Source organism: Watersipora subatra, chromosome 2 (genome assembly GCF_963576615.1).
Source record: "Watersipora subatra chromosome 2, tzWatSuba1.1, whole genome shotgun sequence".
Taxonomy (NCBI): Eukaryota; Metazoa; Bryozoa; class Gymnolaemata; order Cheilostomatida; family Watersiporidae; genus Watersipora; species Watersipora subatra.
In genome coordinates this window covers 68,775,294-68,795,811 of record NC_088709.1, presented here as the reverse complement: position 1 = coordinate 68,795,811, position 20,518 = coordinate 68,775,294, and the positions used below count along the sequence as shown (strand labels likewise).

At 35.2% G+C, this 20,518-nt stretch overlaps 1 protein-coding gene across 2 annotated transcripts in view; it reads right to left on the bottom strand.

Moving 5' to 3' along the window:
* Positions 1 to 294: 294 nt before the first annotated feature.
* Positions 295 to 20,518, bottom strand: part of LOC137387047 (gastrula zinc finger protein XlCGF57.1-like) — a 210,073-nt gene continuing 189,849 nt past the window's right edge. For both annotated transcript variants that reach the window (XM_068073333.1, XM_068073332.1), the window contains exon 6: positions 295 to 2,182. In XM_068073333.1, the coding sequence (XP_067929434.1) occupies positions 798 to 2,182 (1,385 nt within the window). In that variant the 3' untranslated portion in view covers positions 295 to 797. The remainder of the gene's footprint in view (positions 2,183 to 20,518) is intronic.

The window sequence follows — 20,518 nt, the reverse complement described above, 5'->3', positions numbered from 1 at the left end:
CGGATCAACATTGTATCTCGAGGGTGCACTGTACACGATAGTTTATATACTAGTTATAGTATAGTTATAGTTACTGAAATTCAAGCTATGCACCTCTATTATACACGACAGTGAGAATGAGTTTAGTGCAAGAATGACAACTAATTTAATCAGTATGCTTAATAATTAGCTTTTTACATTCCATCAACCTAGGACCTAGGTTGGGAGACCACCTAGATCCTAGGTAGTCTCCCATCCACTCGGTGGATAGGACAAAAGGGACAAATCCCAGGACAAAAGTTATGATTATTGAACTGTGCATGCAGTCAAACTTACTAATGTTCAACAAATTGGAATGAAACTTAGGAAGCAAAATATATCTCTAAACATTAAAAAAATGAGCTAACAAATTAAATTTAAAAATGTGAAAATTTGTGAGCTAAAGCTTTAGGCACCCAAGAAGTGGATAGGTAGAACATATTAGACATGCAAAATTCATAACTTATCCTGGAAAATGTAAGAAAAGTCTTAATAAATTTAATAATTGATAACATAACTATTTCACAATTCATCATAACAAGTGCAAGGAGCTGAGATATCAAGTCACTAGGATAAATATAAGCTACAAGCCAACAGGCAAGCTATGCACAAAAGCAAGGCTACTTTTAAACAAAATTTTCAATAGTACTGCTAATTCATAGGCTGTCCAGTGATGTAATGGTATCATATTTTTCCCCTGAATTAGTTTTCATATGTGTCTGTAGATTACAAGTATGTGCAGACCTATAGTCACACTGCGTACCTGCATAGGGTTTCTCTCATGTATGAGTTTTCATATGTATTTGTAGACTACCACTTCGCACACACCTATAGTCACACTGAGGACATGCATAGGGTTTCTCTCCTGTGTGAGTTTTCATATGTCTCTGAAGATTACTACTATCTGCAGACCTATAGTCGCACTGACTACATGCATAAGGTTTCTCCCCTGTATGAGTTTTCATATGTGTCTGCAGACTACTACTATATGTATATCTAGAGTCACACTGAGTACATGCATATGGTTTCTCCCCTGTATGAGTTTTCATATGTGTCTGCAGACTACAATTATGTGCAGACCTATAGTCACACTGAGTACATGCATAGGGTTTCTCCGCTGTATGAGTTTTCATATGTGTCTGTAGATTACCACTATGTGCAGACCTATAGTCACACTGAGTACAAGCATAGGGTTTCTCCCCTGTATGAGTTTTCATATGTCTCTGTAGAGTATCACTCCGTGCAGACCTATAGTCACACTGAGTACATGCACAGAGTTTCTCCCCTGTATGAGTTTTTATATGTGTCTGTAGATGACCACTATGTGCAGACCTATAATCACACTGAGTACAAGCATAGGGTTTCTCCCCTGTATGAGTTTTCATATGTCTCTGTAGAGTACCACTCCATGCAGACCTATAGTCACACTGAGTACATGAATAGAGTTTCTCCCCTGTATGAGTTTTCATATGTGTCTGTAGACTACCACTATGTGCAGACCTATAGTCACACTGAGTACATGCATAGGGTTTCTCCCCTGTATGAGTTTTCATATGTCTCTGAAAATTACTTCTATCTGCAGACCTATAGTCGCATTGACTACATGCGTAAGGTTTCTCCTCTGTATGAGTTTTCATATGTATCTGCAGACTACTACTCTGCACACACCTATATTCACACTGACTGCATGCATAGGGTTTTTCTCCTGTGTGAGTTTTCATATGTGTCTGCAGACTACCACTATGTGCAGACCTATAATCACACTGCGTACCTCCATAGGGTTTCTCTCCTGTATGAGTTTTCACATGTCTCTGAAGATTACTACTATCTGCAGAACTATAGTCGCACTGACTACATGCATAGGGTTTCTCCCCTGTATGAGTTTTCATATGTGTCTGTAAACTACCACTATGAGCAGATCTATAGTCACACTGAGTACATGCATATAGTTTCTCCCCTGTATGAGTTTTCATATGTGTCTGTAGATTACCACTATGTGCAGACCTATAGTCATACTGAGTACAAGCATAGGGTTTCTCAGTACTAGATGTGTGAGACGTACAGGTACTAGTCAATTGGTGATTGAAGGTACGAATGAAGTCACTTTCTTTACATTCCGGAGTTGCTGTTATATCTCTTGCATACTTCATACAATCCAGAGAATCTGCAATAGTAGGACAATATTGAAAGAATACATTCTTGAAGAAAATCTGACCAGTATTCAAATTGAATGAATAACCTTTTGACAAAATTTGGAGCAGATTGTAAGTATAACAGCAATGAGGCCAAATTTGAGTAGTGAGTTTAATTAAAAGTAATACAAAATGCATTATAAAAACCTTCATACCATTTCTAACAAAATACATAAGATTTGCTTACAAAACATGTCATTGCAACAAAAGCCTGTTATACAATGTAAACATGTACATTATGAGCTCAACCAATGAAAAACCATAAAAACAAGGTCAGCTGAGTCTCATGCATGTTTACCCGTGAGTTGATTTAATGGTTGACCCGCAACAAAATTCACATTACAGTTCTTTAGTACATGTATCAATAGGTTCACCTTGTTTTATTCTGCTGTGTTGTAGGTGCAAAATATGTGGAAATGTGATTAAAAGCCCCTAATTGCACAAAACGAGCAGTCAATCAGATACATCACAAAAACAGACGTAGGTTGGAATCTCTCACAAAATCGCTCAAATTTGATGTAGTTGAACATGAAGTTCTTCTATTTACACTTTCATGCAGCCTCATTCGTCAAAATATTTCACAAATACATTTCACGCATTCAATCAAACCATGTCTATTGTACTCATGCGTCTAATTCATTATCATTGTAATGCTGTCACTTTGAGCAATGATATAGATCTCAAAACCTAGCCTGAAAATCAGTTTAATTTGTTAACCTTAGCTCAAGGGCATACACATCTACTATATAAATGGCAAATAATTTGTCCACATATTTGTGTGTGTGCGCGTGCATTGGTCCATCTTATAGACCGGCCTTTCCTTTTTTCGTCATACGAACTTCGGTCTCACAAAGCGCACTAACTTATCTTGAGTAGTAAATACCGTACTATCAGACTATTAACCGCTAATTTTTTTGATGATTTGAGCGAAGCGGTTTACATATATAAGGGTGCGGCGATTCTGTGGTTTTCTTTCACCGCTAGGGCGGGTTAACCGGAATCTCCGGTTAGTGGGCCTCTTTACAGTGCGCTGTTCTGTTTTACACAGCAAAGTTGCTGTCGTGTTAAAAACACCATCATGAGTTCTGCGGCCTATACAAATGTGCCTATATAGCTATACCCATTGTTGAATAAAAAAATTTATTGAGCATTAATTTACATGTAATTAATATTTACTGTCAACATGTACCGAGAAGGTCACAAGAACGTTTGTTTTTGCGGCCACTGGAAAAAACGGCAATACACCTACTAAATTTCTACATCAAAAAGGTAAGTACTTCTTATTCAATATTGTATTGTCTAAGAATTGCTACACCTCCACTACATAACCCTTTCATTTGCGTCCATGTCCAAATTTTGCTATCGGCCTACTGCCAGGCCTATTGCTTCATGGTACATGTATGTATACAATATGTTTTCAATTTCAAACTCCATCTAGAACGTTAGCTTTGGTTATATATTTCACTTTGTCAACATGTTAACAAACACTGCTATGCACAGAATTCATTGTATCTATACTTTGTGCATTGATAAAGTGATGTGAAGTTACGAAGCTAAAACGATCCTCTAAAATGTTCCTAATTCTTACAAAACCATTACTTACACCACTACCAAAGTCAGTGCTGCTATTGCTATTTTAATTATCTGTGTAATCATAAAAATCTGAATTGGCTATAATGTCATCAACATAAGTAGTAATTTGTTTTCTAACTCGGAGGCGGTTACAGAACTTACACAAAAAATGTTAGTTTTTAAGTTGGAACTCCCAACTGAAGATTAAAAATTTAAACTTTAGGCTAATTTTATAGAGAAATATAAGGACAAAACCGTAACTGCCATATAAAAGTCCTAAAGATCACTGGTTATGTTATCAACAAATAATGAAATTCAGTTACTAGCAATTACTGGGCAAGTTACCAAAAATGGATCTACGGCGGTCAACCATAAAAAACGCATAAATGAGTCTACTTTGGTGAAAGGGTTAAAAACGCTAGATTTGCCACTGTTTGTGATAGTGAATATATTCATTTCCTTCCGCAGCCGAGTTACTTTTATTTTTTTCCAGCGTTGAGTACTACAGAACTTGCACGGGTAATGCTACTGCGTTTTACCTACTAAATTGCTACTTCAAAGAGGTGTGTACTTTTCATTCATTGTTGTAGTGTATCGTCTATGAACTGCCACACCTCAACTACTTAATAACGTTGATTGTGCCACTGTTTGTGATAGTGGGACATGTTCATTTCCTTCAGCAGCTGAGTTACTAATTTGTTTCCAGCTACGAGGAGGCCTATACTGTAACTTGCTACTACAGAACTTGCACGGGTATTCCGAGAGTCGTGATAGGCGATGGTGAAAAGGAAGAGAGCAGCTGGAATTGACTTACTGTCACCGTGCTTCAACCTTGACCAGCTGTATGTCACCTGCTCAAAAGTAGGCACAAGCCGAAAATTGTTTGTTCATACTCCCGAAAGAAAAACAAAAGATGTTGTCTATCTGCAAGTGTTGCGTTGAACTAACATTCTGCTATTGTTATGTCTTGCTTGCATTGAATTAACATTATGTTATTGTTATGCTATGTTCTTCATGTTCTGCTATACCTACATATCTTCCACAAGCAGCATTTTCTAGCATGTTTTTCAGTATGAATATATTTCCATGCATTAATTTTTCTTATTGTTTTTTTATAAAAAGGCTATCATGTTGGCGTTATGTTGTAATATTGTACGGTGCTAATCCTGTATCTGCCTTGACATCTTACTGTTTGTGTTGTTATACATATAAATTTTATCGACGCAACCTCGTTACTGTTTGTAGGTACATAGCAAGCCAAAACACAGGCTATAGACGAAGAACTGGTGAGCCATGATTAGTGTTTTAAGCATGTAGAAGTCTCCATTCAATAAATGCTGGCGATAACAAAATATTTTGTATAATTTTTTAAAAGATGCAACATTTTTCAATACTACCAGTTTGAAGAACTTCAGTTTGCCTAGCAATGTCAATTTCATAATCAGCTTTCAGTACACAAATAGGGCAACACCGCTTTGATTGGTTTGAGACTGATGCATTGTAGACTAGCTGTAAAAATTATTGCAGATTTCCAATGTTCTTCCCAACTTTATTAACATGTATGACTGCATATGTGTATGCATATTCTGATCAAAGCAAAAAAATTCAGCAGACCACATGTTTGGAGTTGTTTTACAGTAAGAAAAACAACTCTGAATCAACCTTATGCTGCACATGAATCTGAATCTGTTCTCGTAGGCGAGTAATTCAGCTAGTATACATATATACATGTATATATATATATATATATGTATATATATATGTACATACATCCATACATTCATATAATATATGGATGTACATATATTATATGTACCTACATCTACATATACTATATGTATGTACAAATGTATATATGTATGTATGAACGTATGTATGTATATATGTATGTACGACAGTCCAACTTGGATAACTCAAACTTCACAAGACAGAACGAAAATGTGCGAGTTATCAGAGTGTTCAAGTTATCAGAGCACTGTCACAAGTGCATGTATTTATTAGTAGATACATGTACATATACAAACTACAGTATATATAAATCAAAAGCATAAATTGCTTGTTGCATGTTAGAGGGCCTCTCATCATTTCATGTAAAATTTTGACATATTCTATCAGAAAGTATAGATATCTTTCTATCACTAATGATTTGTTTGTTATTTTAGGTGATGTGACTGCCAAGAAGTTTTCAGAATAAAATTGGCAAAACATGATTGTGGTTAAAACGCTCAGAAAAAACCATCTTTTTTCTGAGCGTTTTAACCAAGATCAATTTTGCCTATTTCACTATAAGTTCATCAAAAGGTTTTTACGCTTTCCCATGCTTTTGATAGGCCATCGCAAAGCGGGTGTTTTGAAAAATGCGACCTTTTTGCAAACTTTGAGAAAAGTCGTTAACGAAAATATTTTGCCGATGGTGGTAATAATGACGCCTAAGAACTACTAAAAGTTGTTATTTATCTCTATGACTTTAAATAAAGTGATATTCTAAAATGATAACAACCGATTCGAGCGGTTCAAGTTAATTATGTTAAGTTCGAGTTATCTAAAGCAGTTTATCATTGCGTGGGAACGAACCAAACAAATCTGTTTGAGCTGACCATGGGTTCGAGCTCTCTGAGGGTAAGTTATCTGTAGTTGGCTGTTTATGTATGTACAGATGTATGGATATATGAATGTATGTATATATGTGTGTAATAGGTAAATGCCCGGCGTTGCACGTGTAATAAAAATATTTTGTACAGAAAGTTTACTTTTAATCAACATTTACATTTAATCAAGCAAAGCGATTTGCAAACTTTGAGAAAAGTCGTTAACGAAAATATTTTTGAAAATATTTTATGGGTATATATATATATATATATATATACCCATAAAAGTATTTCGGTAAAGTTTATTCAATTTATTGCTACAACCATTGGTTTCATACAGCCAGCGAGCTAGCTGCCTAGCTCATTGGCTAGCTGCCTAGCTCATTCAATTTATTACTACAACCATTGGTTTCATACAGGCAGCTAGCTCGCTGGCTGTATGAAACCAATGGTTGTAGTAATACATTGAATAAACTTTATCGAAATACTTTTATGTATTTTAGCTCTATTTTATATTGAGCACTCTTAGCGTACAATATATGAAACAAAGTATACATGCGTATATATACACATGTATATACATACATATATATATATCCATATATATACATACACATATATACATACATATATACATACATAAATAGGCTATACATATACAGTGAAACTAGCATAACTCGCCCTCGGATAACTCGAACACATAGATAGCTCGAACGGATTTGTTTGGTCCGTTCCCACGCAATGATAAATTGCTTTAGATAACGCGACCTTAACTTCCTTAACTCGAACAATTTTTTGCCCAACACCTTACCGTTGTCGCCATAGAATATCCGCTATTTAGAATCCGCTTTAAATATATCTGCCTTAGAATATTGCCGCTATTATCAAAATTATTACCGCAAAACATCAGACTTTACCAAACATCCGCTTGGGGATAGCCTTCTGAATGCAAGGAGAAGCGAGGTAACCTTCAAATAAAGTCTGCAAAAAATTCAAAAAAAAGTCAGAAAAAAACCTTAAAATAAATCGGCAAAATTGGTTGTTGTTAAAACGCTTGAAGGAAAAAAAGGTTAATAAAGTTAAAAAATTTTTTTTTTAACTGAACAATTAAACCAAGATCAAGTTTTGCCAATTTTAATCTGAAAACATCCTGAAGCAGTCACATCACATAAAACAAACAAATCTCACATAAAAGGAAAATATTAATACTTTCTGATAAAAAAATTGTTAATATATTACATGAGAGGCCCCTTAACTTGCTACAAGCAATCAATGCTTTTTGATCTATATATAGTTGTATATGTACTGATAAATACATGCACTTGTAACAATGCTCTCATAACCTGAACGGTCTGATAACTCGAACAATTTCTCTCGGTCTGTGAAGATCGAGTTTCACTGTATATGTATTTGTATATATTTCTATATATATATATATATATATATATATATATATATACATATTTCTCAATGTATATGGATCTGTATAAATAATAAAATGTCTTTGTAAAAGTCTTTGTCATACATATGTACACACATATGTACATACATACATAGTTACGTACATACATACGTACATACATACACACATACGCATCTACATACACACGTACATACACACATATATACATACACTTGTTTGTACATACATATGTATGTACATACATACAAGCATACATACATACAAACATAGGTATGTACATATATTCATACGTACACACATATGTATGTATATACACATACCTACATACAAACACACGTACACACAGGTGTACATACAAATATACATATATACATGTATATATTTATATATACATATATATACATCTATATATATATTTCATATTACCTACATACAAACACCTACATATAAGTTATAGGTACATACATATGTACATACAAATATAAATATACATGTATATATCCATATATACATATATATTTTTCAAAGTCCGTCTGTCGGGAATCCGGCTATAGATCTTAGAATCTTGATTTGCCGTTAACCGATAAATTTGAACTCACAACGGGTTTCTCATCGACGATCCATGAGACGATCCAGTATATCCGGATATTTTACCACTGAGCTATAATGCCTTAACAAACCTGTGCGCTTTTATATTCGTTCTCATATAACGGATACGCTATGCACATGCAAACTATAAATTAGCTTTGCTAAAAAAAGCTATTTAAAGAATAGAGAAAGCATAATATTATTATGCTTTATTATTTATCTTGAGGTGTTGACTGATGTTCTAAAAATAATCATGGATATTGACCGACCAGAAGCTGAGATATAGCTAGCCAAACACAGGTCTACCAAAAACATAAGTGTTTTGGTAATCATCAATATATGACGTATGAAATCGACTTGTGTGCCATCGGTCCATTAAGCCAACTAATGTGCTCTCCTACTGTATAACAATCACGGCATTTTAATTGGTTTAATCCCTGGAAGTATAGAACAATCTAATTGGGCCCAACAATCATTGCTCTGATAATTCCGAACCAGTCCCTCTGACGTGTAGATTAGTTTTAGCATGAAATAATTACACGTGTCTATTATGCCGCAACCTTTCGCTATCTTGCTGGTTCAGCTCAGTTTTGTTGTTCTCCCACTTAGCGTCCCTAATCAGACTCACCCTTAGCGCTGTTCAGATTTCTTTATAGCTAACAAATAGAATCAATTAAATCATTCATCAATCTCGGTTATCATTTATAATTTTCTAAAAATTATATTGGTTATGTCATTTATTCTATACGCAGTTATATTATTATTTTGCATAATATGCATTATGATCATTATATTAATCATAAAAATAATCATAGATAAGATAACAGATAAATAGAAAAAATCAAAACAAAAGTTATCGTTTTCTTTTCTTACAGCAAAAACAGCACGGTCAAGTTATTCTTTTTAAAATTATGGCTGTAGTGAACTTACAGTCTGTTAATAGTGACGATAATCATAAAAATCAACTGAATGCTGCAGTAGGTACACAGTAGAAAAATGATGAATGAACAAAATTTCTTATTCTAAACAAACTGCAAATCACAGATGTCGCATATAGACTATACACACACTGTTCGCTGAACAGAGGATCTTCGGAGCATATCCATGGAGATCGAGTTAAAACTTGAAGCACAATAGTCAAAATCTGCTCTTCTGTTTTGAAAAATCATGGCGAGGGGTTGTGGGCAAATGCCTTTACCACACAAAGTTTGCTTGATTTTCTTGAGAAACAGAGCTAGTCTGTAAATTCTTTACTATCGTGAGAAGCGTTTCACATCTCATAGCCTAAAACCATCATTATACGTAACGGCGGTAAGGGTGCGCAACTCCGGCACATGACCAATAAGTCGATTTCATACGTCACAATTCTCGGGATTTTCGAAGAGGTTTTCTCTGATTTGCTATTAGGTAGACCTGTGTTTGGCTGGCTATATCTCAGTTTCTAGTGGGTCAATCTCCTCGATTCTTTTTTTAGAACATCAGTCAACACCTCAAGATAACTAATAAAGCATAATAATATTATGCATTCTCCATTCTTTAAGCACTGCAATTAAGACTGAATTTTAACTCATAAAAAATTTAACGGATACACGCGTGCTATTTATTTTAGCCTTGCGTCCACGAATTACGAAGCTACTATTCCGAAATATTTTGGGGTCTAAGTATATGCAACGCGATGCTTCTTCGTCTTTTTTCGTTAAAGCTGGTAAATTATCTCGAACTATATATTGTATGATTTTTTTACAGCTTATAAACGTTACCAAACTGGGTATATACGTTTCGTCGACATTTCGTACCTTACATACCTGCTATTTATTTTACATCTACATTTAGTTACTAATTTATTTCAGCTGCTCAGGAGATTTTTTCACAGCTACATTATGTTTTTTAGATTCTCATTTGGGACCACAATCATTTTTCATTCTCATTTGGGACCTTGCGTTCCACAATCATGAAATACTAAAATACTATACTAATACTAAAATAACTAAATCATTGTTTGTTTAAAAATATTTTACGTAATTTCTTCTTTTAGTTCAAATTAAAGCATCTTTGTATGGATGAATATTTTGCAGTTTGTTATTAAACCTTTATTTTAATAGCGATATAGTTTATTATCAAGCGCAAATTCCTTTTCTCAACAGACGGATAAGACAAAGTTTGCAAACGCACACGAAAATAACAAAAGTTCCTATCAGTGCTCGCTTTGTGTACTAACTTACACATATTTCCTTCTAAACCTAACCAATTACTAATTTGTAATTAATTTTACCACAAACGTTTGTAAGATTATCTATTAGATTATCTGTAAGATTTATCGTGTAATGTTACAAGTATCAGTTATTGCTCGCTATCTTATACTTACACATATTTACACATTTTGAAAATATATATCTGGATTTACATTCTATTACATTCTTTAACTACTTATAACTTTTGAAGTTTATAATATTAGTTTTTAAAGTTTGTGTTATTATCGTTATTATTTCACTTTGCATTTTTTGAAACGTAATTTGAGTATCGTGTTGGAAGTTTTAATGTTATTCATTTTCAAATACTGCTACTATTACTTAATCAGTTTCCAATTTTTATTAATAATATTAGTAATTCGTAATTAATTTTACATTTTACAACAAACATTTGTAAGAATCTCTGTTAAATTATCTGTAAGATTTATCATTTACATATTTTGAAAAATATATATCTAGATTTACATTCTCCTATTACATTCTTAAACTTCTTATAACTTTTGAAGTTTATAATATTAGTTTTTAAAGTTTGTTTTGTTATTGTTATTATTTCACCTTGCCTTTTTTAAACATAGTTCAAGTATTGTGTTTGAAGTTTTAACATTATTCATTTTCATACACAGTTATTATTTCTAATTCATTTTCTAATCTTTATTATTAATATTAGTAATTCGTAATTCCTTTTACAACAAACATTCGTAAGATTACTGTGAGATTTTCTGTTAGACTATCTGTAAGATTTACTGTAAGATTTATCATGTAACATTGTAAGTATCAGTTATTCCTCAACATTTTATAATTACACACACATTTGTAAATCTAGATATATATTTTGAGAAATATATATCTAGATTTTCATTCTCTTATAAAATTCTTTATGTTTTTTAATATTCCGTTTATTACATGTTTTCTCAAAAGTTACACATTGTCTAATGCCTCCAAAGAAAAGAATCTGCAGTGAGCCATCACAAGAAAGAGAAGACTTAGAAAAGACAGACTGAGGAAAGCGGCTGCTAAAGCCTTGGAAACTAGGCAGCAAAGAAACGAATGCTTAGCAAAGGCTAGAGAAAAGAGAGCATCACAGACTGAAGAACAACGTGCATGAAGACAAGCGTGTGATCAAGAGAGGATTGCAACTGTAAGATCTTCAGAGACTGACGAACATTGGGCTCAAAGACAAGCGCGTGATCGAGAGAGGGTTGCTGCAAGAAGGTGCGCATCTTGGAGAGAAAAGCTTAATGCAGCATTTTTGTATGACTGCTTCTTTAATTATGAGAGTGATTCCTTCTGTTTAATATGAGATATGAATAAAATGTGTGACCATTGTCAAGCACTAAAGTGGAAGGACGAAGCTCCAGGCATGTGTTGTGCAAATGGAAAAGTAAAAATACCAGTCCTTACTGCACCCCCTGAACCATTGCAAAGTTTAATGATTGAAGATCGTGCATGTTCTCGCCACTTCCTATCTAAAATATAACAAATATAACAATCGTTTTCAGATAACATCTTTTGGAGCTTCGAGAGAAATTCGTGAGCAAAGTTTTATGCGCACTTTCAAAGTGCAAGGACAGATTTATCATTTGCACGGATCGCTTTTGCCAGCTCAAAACAAAAGCAACAAGTTTTTGCAAATTTTCTTAATGGGCAACTCTTATGACGAAGTAACTCAAATATGTGAAAATGTCTCAGGTGTTAGGCGTAGCATTGTCCATGATTTGCAAGACTTTTTTGACCGCTACAACAACTACATTCAGGAATTTAAAACATTCATGGGAAATATAACAGATGACTGTTTGAAAATTGTAATTCGTGCAAATAGGCGGCCAGCTGGAGAACATGAACGAAAATGTAATGCACCCGAATTAGATGAACCAACGATTGTTATTGTAGGACAGGACTTTGATAAGAGATATATTGTGTTCCACAAGTGACAATCAGGACTTACAAGAGTTTCTGAAATGCATATATCCTACAATGCGCTACAGTACCCAATCATATACTGGCAAGGCCATGATGGATATCATCTTACAATAAGGCAGGTGGACCCAAACACTGGCAATGATGTGCAAAGGAAGACTGTATCTGCCATGTATCTTTGAGCTTTGAGGACACTGATACGAAAGCCAGGATCAAACCACTTACTCAGATGCAGACACCTGCTCCATCAATTTCTGACAGACCTGTACGCAAAAATTGAAAGTGAAATATTGGCTTATATTATACATAGCCAAAGAAGACTTAGAGCTGACAGTTACATTCACCTAAGAGACGCTGTGCTAAATAATGATGCGCAGAACATCGGCCAATTAGTCATTCTTCCTTCTTCATTTACTGGTAGCCCTCGATACATGCATGAGTATGTCCAAGATGCTATGACCTATGTCAGACAACATGGAAGACCAGATCTATTTGTAACATTAATGTGCAATCCAAAATAGACGGATATCAAATAAGCTCTCCTAGGTGGACAAGCAGCTCATGACAGACATGACATTGTAGCTAGAGTGCTTGGGCTAAAAGTGAAACTACTGCTCAACTTGCTAACAAAGGGAAAATTTTTTGGCAATGCTTAATGTTTCCTTTATTCAATTGAATAGCAAAAACGAGGTATGCCCATTGTCATCTTCTTTTATGGCTGGTAGAAAAAAATGTCCTTATTTCAGGTCGACTTAATAATATCTGCAGATATTCCAGATAAAGAAGAGGACCCAAATCTGTACAGCATTGTTACCAAGCAAATGATACATGAACCATGTGGCAACCTAAATCGCCTTTCTCCCTGTATGAAAGACGAAAAATGCACCAAACAATACCCGCGAGCACTAATTTATGACACTCTGACTGCTGATGATGGATATCCGCACCATAGAAGACGAATGCCAGGGATGGGAGGACATTTTGCAACAATTCAACACAGTGGCACAGAAATTGAAATTGACAACAGATGGATTGTGCCGTAGTGCCCTCTTCAGTTGAAGATTTTCAACACCCATCTCAATGTGGAATATTGTCATTTGGTTAAATCCATAAAATACATCTGCAAATACATTCACAAACGTAGTGATCAAGCAGCTTTTGTTATAGAAAATAACAGAGATGAAGTTACTACTTTTCAAACAGGTAGATATATTTCCAGCAATGAGGCTGTTTGGAGAATTTTAGTTCTGCCAATTCATCAGAGACATCCTGCAGTAACACACCTTACTGTACATCTAGAAAATGGACAGCGAGTATACTTCAATGAGGAGAACATCGAACAATGTGCACAGGAACCACCAAGGACTACTTTAACAGAATTTTTCAAAGCATGCCAAAACGATGAGTTTGCTCAAACGCTATTATATCATCAAATGCTTACTTACTACACATGGACAGCACAGAAAAAATGGCAATCTAGAAGACAAGGAAAAGTGGTTGAAAACTGGCCTCATATGAGTGAATCAGATGCGCTAGAAAGAGTATATACCGTTCATCCAACATACAGAGTGTTTTCACTTTTCACTTACGCATTTTACCACACTAAGTTACAGGACCTACTTCGTTTCAACAACTTCGAACTGTCGACGGAATCGTTTGCTCAACATTTAAAGAGGCGCGTCTCAAACGAGGATCACTATAAGATGATAGAGAGTGGCAAACACTCTTCAGGAAGCTTCAGTTTCAGATTCACCTTCTCGGTTGCGTAATCTGTTTGCTGTTATTCTTATTAGCTGCAATCCGTCTGATTCTAAACAATTATGGCTAGATCATAGAGAAAACATGAGTGATGATGTACGCAGACAATTGAATTAACTTCAACCACAGATCTGTTTAGACTTTGCAGCCAAAATTTTCAAAAAAGCTTCGATTTTGTTAGAAGACAAAGTCATTAACATTTCTGGTAAGAGACTAGAGCAACTTGGATTCACATTGTCATGCAGAGATTCAGACCTGCTTCCACAAACAGAATTGCTACGAGAAAACAACTATGACATGACAAAGTTAGATAGATTTGTTAACAGCACGGAACCAAACCTTCCATTTGATCAGAATTTAATTTATGGAAAAGTTTTAAAAGCTGTGAATGATGAGCGTGAAGCGATCTTTTTTTTGACGCGCCCGGTGGAACTGGTAAAGCTTTTTTGCTCAATATTTTGCTTGCTAAATGTGACCCAGGCAGTCAGAATGTACAATCGTGCTAAAACCACATTTTTGAGTTATTTAAATATTTAAAATCAACAAATTTGGAGGATTTTAATGCATTTAAAATTTTTTAAATTGGATTATTTATACCCAGGTTAGGCAAGATTTAGTAGAGAAGGTCTCATGACAAACTAAAACTGTTGTTTTGAGTTTAATCAGAATAAAGTTGGTGATTCATGAACTGTAAATCATGGTATTTGTTTACAAATCAAAATGCCATAGTAACCAACCACTTAATCTCAACCTATATTGACGAAACCTGGCATTCTTCACAATAAAACCTTGAAACAGATGATCGTTGTATTTTTATTCCAATTCGATTGACGGTTGACCTCCCAAAGGTCATGGTAAGGTTACCAATATATGTGGCTAAATTCTCACTGTCCTGGAGATATTCATTAAAAGGGCATGCTTCAAACTGGGCACTTCTCATCAAGCTATATTGCTATGACTGCAAATAATGACAGTCCAACAACTTAACAAAGAGCTGGAGGTGTATTCAGAATGGTCAACCAATACAGAAGGTCGTGGTAAGGTCAATGGTGCGGAAAACATGTGATGCAAAAATATCCACCCAACTCACCAAGTGACTATTCAATCTAGAGCTCTTTTTATGTAGTTTAACACTCAAACAGTGTAGCACGAGTACGCTGCAGAGATTTGTTGTAGCGCATTGAAGAGGTTTGTTTGTTATGCTAGTGGCAATTTGTCCCAACGCAACCATATCCAATGTTTTTTTCGGCAATCCTTGATACACAGTTCTAATGAGGCTTAATTGTTCAGATGACATAAAACTAGCGCATAATTCCCTACATTTGCACCCACTTATTAGTTTGATGTCAACAGCTAAAATGGGAATGTTATCAGCAGTGATAGGCTGATCGTTATTCTCTGTAATTAGATTTAATTAATTCGCATTATCATTAGCAGCCACATATTGCGTAAGCAGCTGTATTTCTAAGGTTGCCCTATTATCACAATCCTCATCATCGCTTTCACTATGATCTGAGGCAGCTGACTCAGATTCTAAGTTGAAATACTCATCTAGCATCAACTAGCCGTAATCTTTGCGATTGTTTATTTTGTTCTAGCCTGAAGCATTAAAACAGGAAATGGCCACATACATGCGCGGACCCGCAATTAGAGCCTATATTTATGATCTTGGGTTATGAAAAATTTCATAGCAACCACCGATATGGGTGTAGTTAAATGGCAATTCTGGCTTTATGATTGGTCAGACACAAAAATAAACAAGACCATGCGAAAGGGCAGGGTTGAATGCACTGTAAACCACTGTTTACTAAAATAGTGACGGTGAGTCATATAATAGCGTGAAGCATGGTTAGCGCGCTTTTGTGAGCAATGGAATTACCGCACGATTGTACATTCTGACGGCCGGGGTCACAAATTCAGATCTAACCGACAAGTTGCACTGGCAGTCGCATCTTCAGGTATAGCCGCTACGTTGCTGGAAGGTGGAAGAACGTCTCATTCAATGTTTAAACAACCATTAGATATAGGTTGCCTGGAGACTCCTGTTTGCAACATCAGTAAAGGTACTGGATTGGCTCAATTGTTGCATACCACAAACTGAATTGTTGGGGGTGAATGCACAATGACACATAAAGCAACATTGGAAGCTTTGGATCGCACACATAAAGACCTTTATAACAGTGACAAACTAATGGGTGGTGTATGTGTACTTCTTGCTGGCAATTTTCGTCAAACCCTACCGGTCATACCTAGAGGAAATCCAGGCTGAAAGAAAGGATAATTCTGGCACCTAAAAATGACACTGTTGACACATCAATCGACTACTTCTTGAAAAAATTCCTGGGACTACGACTTCATTTCTTAGCATAGACTGTGTTGTTGAAGACAATGACTCAGTCAATTATCCTACATAATTCTTGAACTCTTTACAGCCTGCCAGTATGCCTCCTCATAATCTTTATGCGTTGGTGCCCTAGATATGCTTCTTCGAAATTTGGATTTACCTAGACTTTTTAATGGTACAAGATTGATCATCGAAAATCTATCACCAAATCTTATTTGTGCTACTGCGCTTACCAGAGCTGCGATTGATGAAAAAGTTTTTATCCTTAGAATACTGCTAATTCAATTTCAACGTTTCAATTTCAGTTTCAATTTAAACGTATACAGTTTCTTGTTAGACTGTCATTTGCTTTGACTATCAACAAATCCCAAGGTCAAACAATAAAAACTGTTGGCATTCACCTCCTAACACCTTGCTTTTCACGTGGGCAGTTATATGTTGCGCTATCCCGAGTAGGCAATAAAAATGGCCGATACATCCTCTCCCTATTCAGTCGGACAAAGAACATCGTTTACCCTCAAGCACTTCGGTGATACACTAATCGGTATGCCTGGCAAATTTTCAAGGATATCTTCCTTAGCAACAGTAACTTTGCATTGTTATTATTCATGGTATTTTGTTTTTTTCATTTTGGATATCATATTTCAATCAATTCATATTTTTTGCAATCATTGTGGCAGAACAGACTAAATTTAACCACTGTTTGCTAATTATTTCACAAATTCTATTTCAGTTTTTTCAGAAATTCAGAATTTCAAAATTCTTATTATTTCTGCAAATTTTATATTTCCACTGTCATGTAATAAACTTTATCAATGAAATTCTTGAAATATTAAATCTTGTATACATGTTCGGTGGTTTATATGCCTACTGGGGAACAGCCACCTTACAAAAACGGGTAATGCGCCATTTGTTTACCTCTTGGGTGGTGTGGAAACATGTTCACAAATATTACAAAACTTATTTAATTCATGTTTTTTACGCCATTTCTTGGAATTTAAATACCTTCTTCAATCATTTCTATTTAAAGAGATTCTCTTTGGTTGTATGAATATTTTATGATTTGTTTAATGTTTATTTTAAATATGTAGTTGCGTCAAAAAAGTCAATTTAATGAAATTAGGACCCATAAAAGGCTAAAACAGCTACAATTTGATGCCATTTTTGTCTTTGTAGACCAACTCTGTCCAGAGATATATGCGTTTGAATGAGGCCCTCTTTTAAAAAGCTCACGTTCCAGCGGGTGCCTATTTCGTGACGTCACAAGCAAGATATCTGAAATGAAACCACGAGCGATAAATATGAGGTCGCTTCGTTAGCCAATCATGAGCGCGAAATCTTAATATAGGCTGTAATAAATGTTATCAATCGTAAAACGCGTTGTCTGTGATCTCGAAGAGAATTCTCAACGTTACTGATTCAACGCGTTTCAACAATTACTAAGTTATACATAGTTTTGTATAGCGACTGCGACTCAGAGTTATTTGAGCAACTTTTAGTAAAAGATTGGAGTAGACAGCCTATGGCTGTTGACAGGCGTCAGCAGCGTTTTGCTGCAGAGGAAGACAGAATGGAGGTAAATTAACTTAGAGTCTTCAATACTTGAGTAAATATAATATTTTTATAGTCATAAATACATTTACTAATTAATAAAATGATAATTCTTTGCTATCTCCAATCATCGTTTCATAGCTTATCTGCCGTTTTACCTAGCTTTAATATTTTTTTCGAATTTTCTTTGGTAAATGAGAGTCATGATTACCAATTATTTTCACTCGTAGGAAGTGGGTAAAATCAATTGATCATTGCAAATCGTTAATTTCCAGAACCAAAGCTTCGAATCGTTGGCTTGACTTGCTTGTGCCTTTATTAAATGTTTATTCGTTTTTAAAATTACACTCGCAATCTATTTAACTCCCATTTTGGAAGCTGTCAATAGATACGCTTTAGAATAACATATCTATGAATGACATATATTTATTGCAATTTTTTACTGATTACAGAATGTTTATGTCACCCCACCAGCCGAAGAAGGTTTGTCAGTGTGGAAACTGCCATAAAGTGGAAAGAGAGACCTTAATGCGTGCTGCATAAGCCATGATGTTTTGTTCGAGTTTGTTGCAGTAGATGAATTTGTCTTATTGTATCAGCTAATACTATGTGAGTGGCCACGACTTGATGAATATTTTTAATAAAAGCTTTATGCCGAGATGAAAATATTTTTGCTTGTAAAAATTATATAATAAAATAATATTGTTGAAGATAATGCAAAAAATGATTTGCAGAATATTGTAGTGAATCGGATATGGTATATGGGTGTCCGCAGAACTGGAGAATGTGAGTTCAAAATCCAGTTTGCAGCAGACTTCTCATCCTTAAAACTCTATCCCTTTCTATATTCTTTTCAAAGAGGTGGCTTGCTTATTTCAATTATTTAGTATTCGGTAAGAATACTAGTAAGAAACTAGTACGTAGGTAATAGGCGACATAATGTGGGCGGGGCTTATGGGAGGCTGTATATCATTTATATGGGTAGCTGCAGAACTGTGCTGATACAAAGACCGCGTTCTACATAAAGTGACTTGACAGAATTACTGTAGACCGGTAGAATTGGTAGTCGGTACCCAAATGTTTACACAACATTTGGAGAAAGTGAGTAGAACAAATTTTCAATTTTCGTTATTTGAGGCCTTTTAAACATTCATAATAATGCATCAGTAGCAGGATTTAAAATTTTATTCTAGCCAACACGAGCAAATACAAAATAAGATATATGCCAATAGAGCCGCGTAAGACTAGACTTTCATCGCAAATAGCCGATGTGAATACGAGAGATAGAGACAGGTTGCCAAACGCGTGACATCATTTGTGGCGAGGCTGGGCACGTTTTTGTGGCCTGAGCGTTTTTACGGCGATCAGATTTTTTCGGTTTTAATCTTCAAATATCTTGGCAATGCGATCGCGTAACACAACAAACAACATATCAACTGATAGAGAAAAAAAAGCTTTCTTTTAAGATCAACTTAAATTTTGACGCAACTACATCTTTAATCATGCATATACATTTTGCATATTTTCCAATGATTTTTCGTTTAATATCAATTGTTATCATTCGTTTTTTCTTTACAATAGCTTTCATTTTACTGGCAAACTTTCGGTCTACGTACAGTACTTTTAATTCCCATAATTATGCTCTAGAAATCGCGCACAAAAAACACTGTACATAAGTATCACCTGAGCAGTTGATAAATACAGAGTGATGCTGTTCTCATAGACACATCCGACATACTTAGCAACTAACTCACGTGCTCGTATCTCAAACATGGCTCATATGTTAGTGCTAAAACCTGCTTAAAAGCTGGCTCGTACCTCGAAAGTCTCGTACGTTGGGGCACTCGTAGGTTGAAGTATTACTGTATTATCACAAACGAAGATGCATTAGCACAAAGCTAACCTCCTGCAAATGAGCAGCCAAAAGTCAGCCAGTCACAAACGCTACATGTACAATATTGTACTAAACCTTGATGAGCCAGTGAGGTATCATCTATGTTTACGTAAATAGGAATACTGTGAATTCCAGGGTACAAGTAGATGCAGCGTATAAGACGAATTCTATTCGTTTGATGTAAAAATTGTGGTTTTGACATGTACTTGCCAAATAATTTGATCCCTACTATGGCTCAAGATGCTTGATTGAAAAATTCCTGCCCACATGAGAGGAATGTGATGTGTAGATGAGGAAATGGCTATCAATAACCCACGCGTCATCAGATACCCAGAATTTTTGTTGACATTGGCAATACGAGTAACTGAGGAATGAGCGAAGACACAGTTCTGGTGAAGACCACTGGGCACAAAACACAACACTT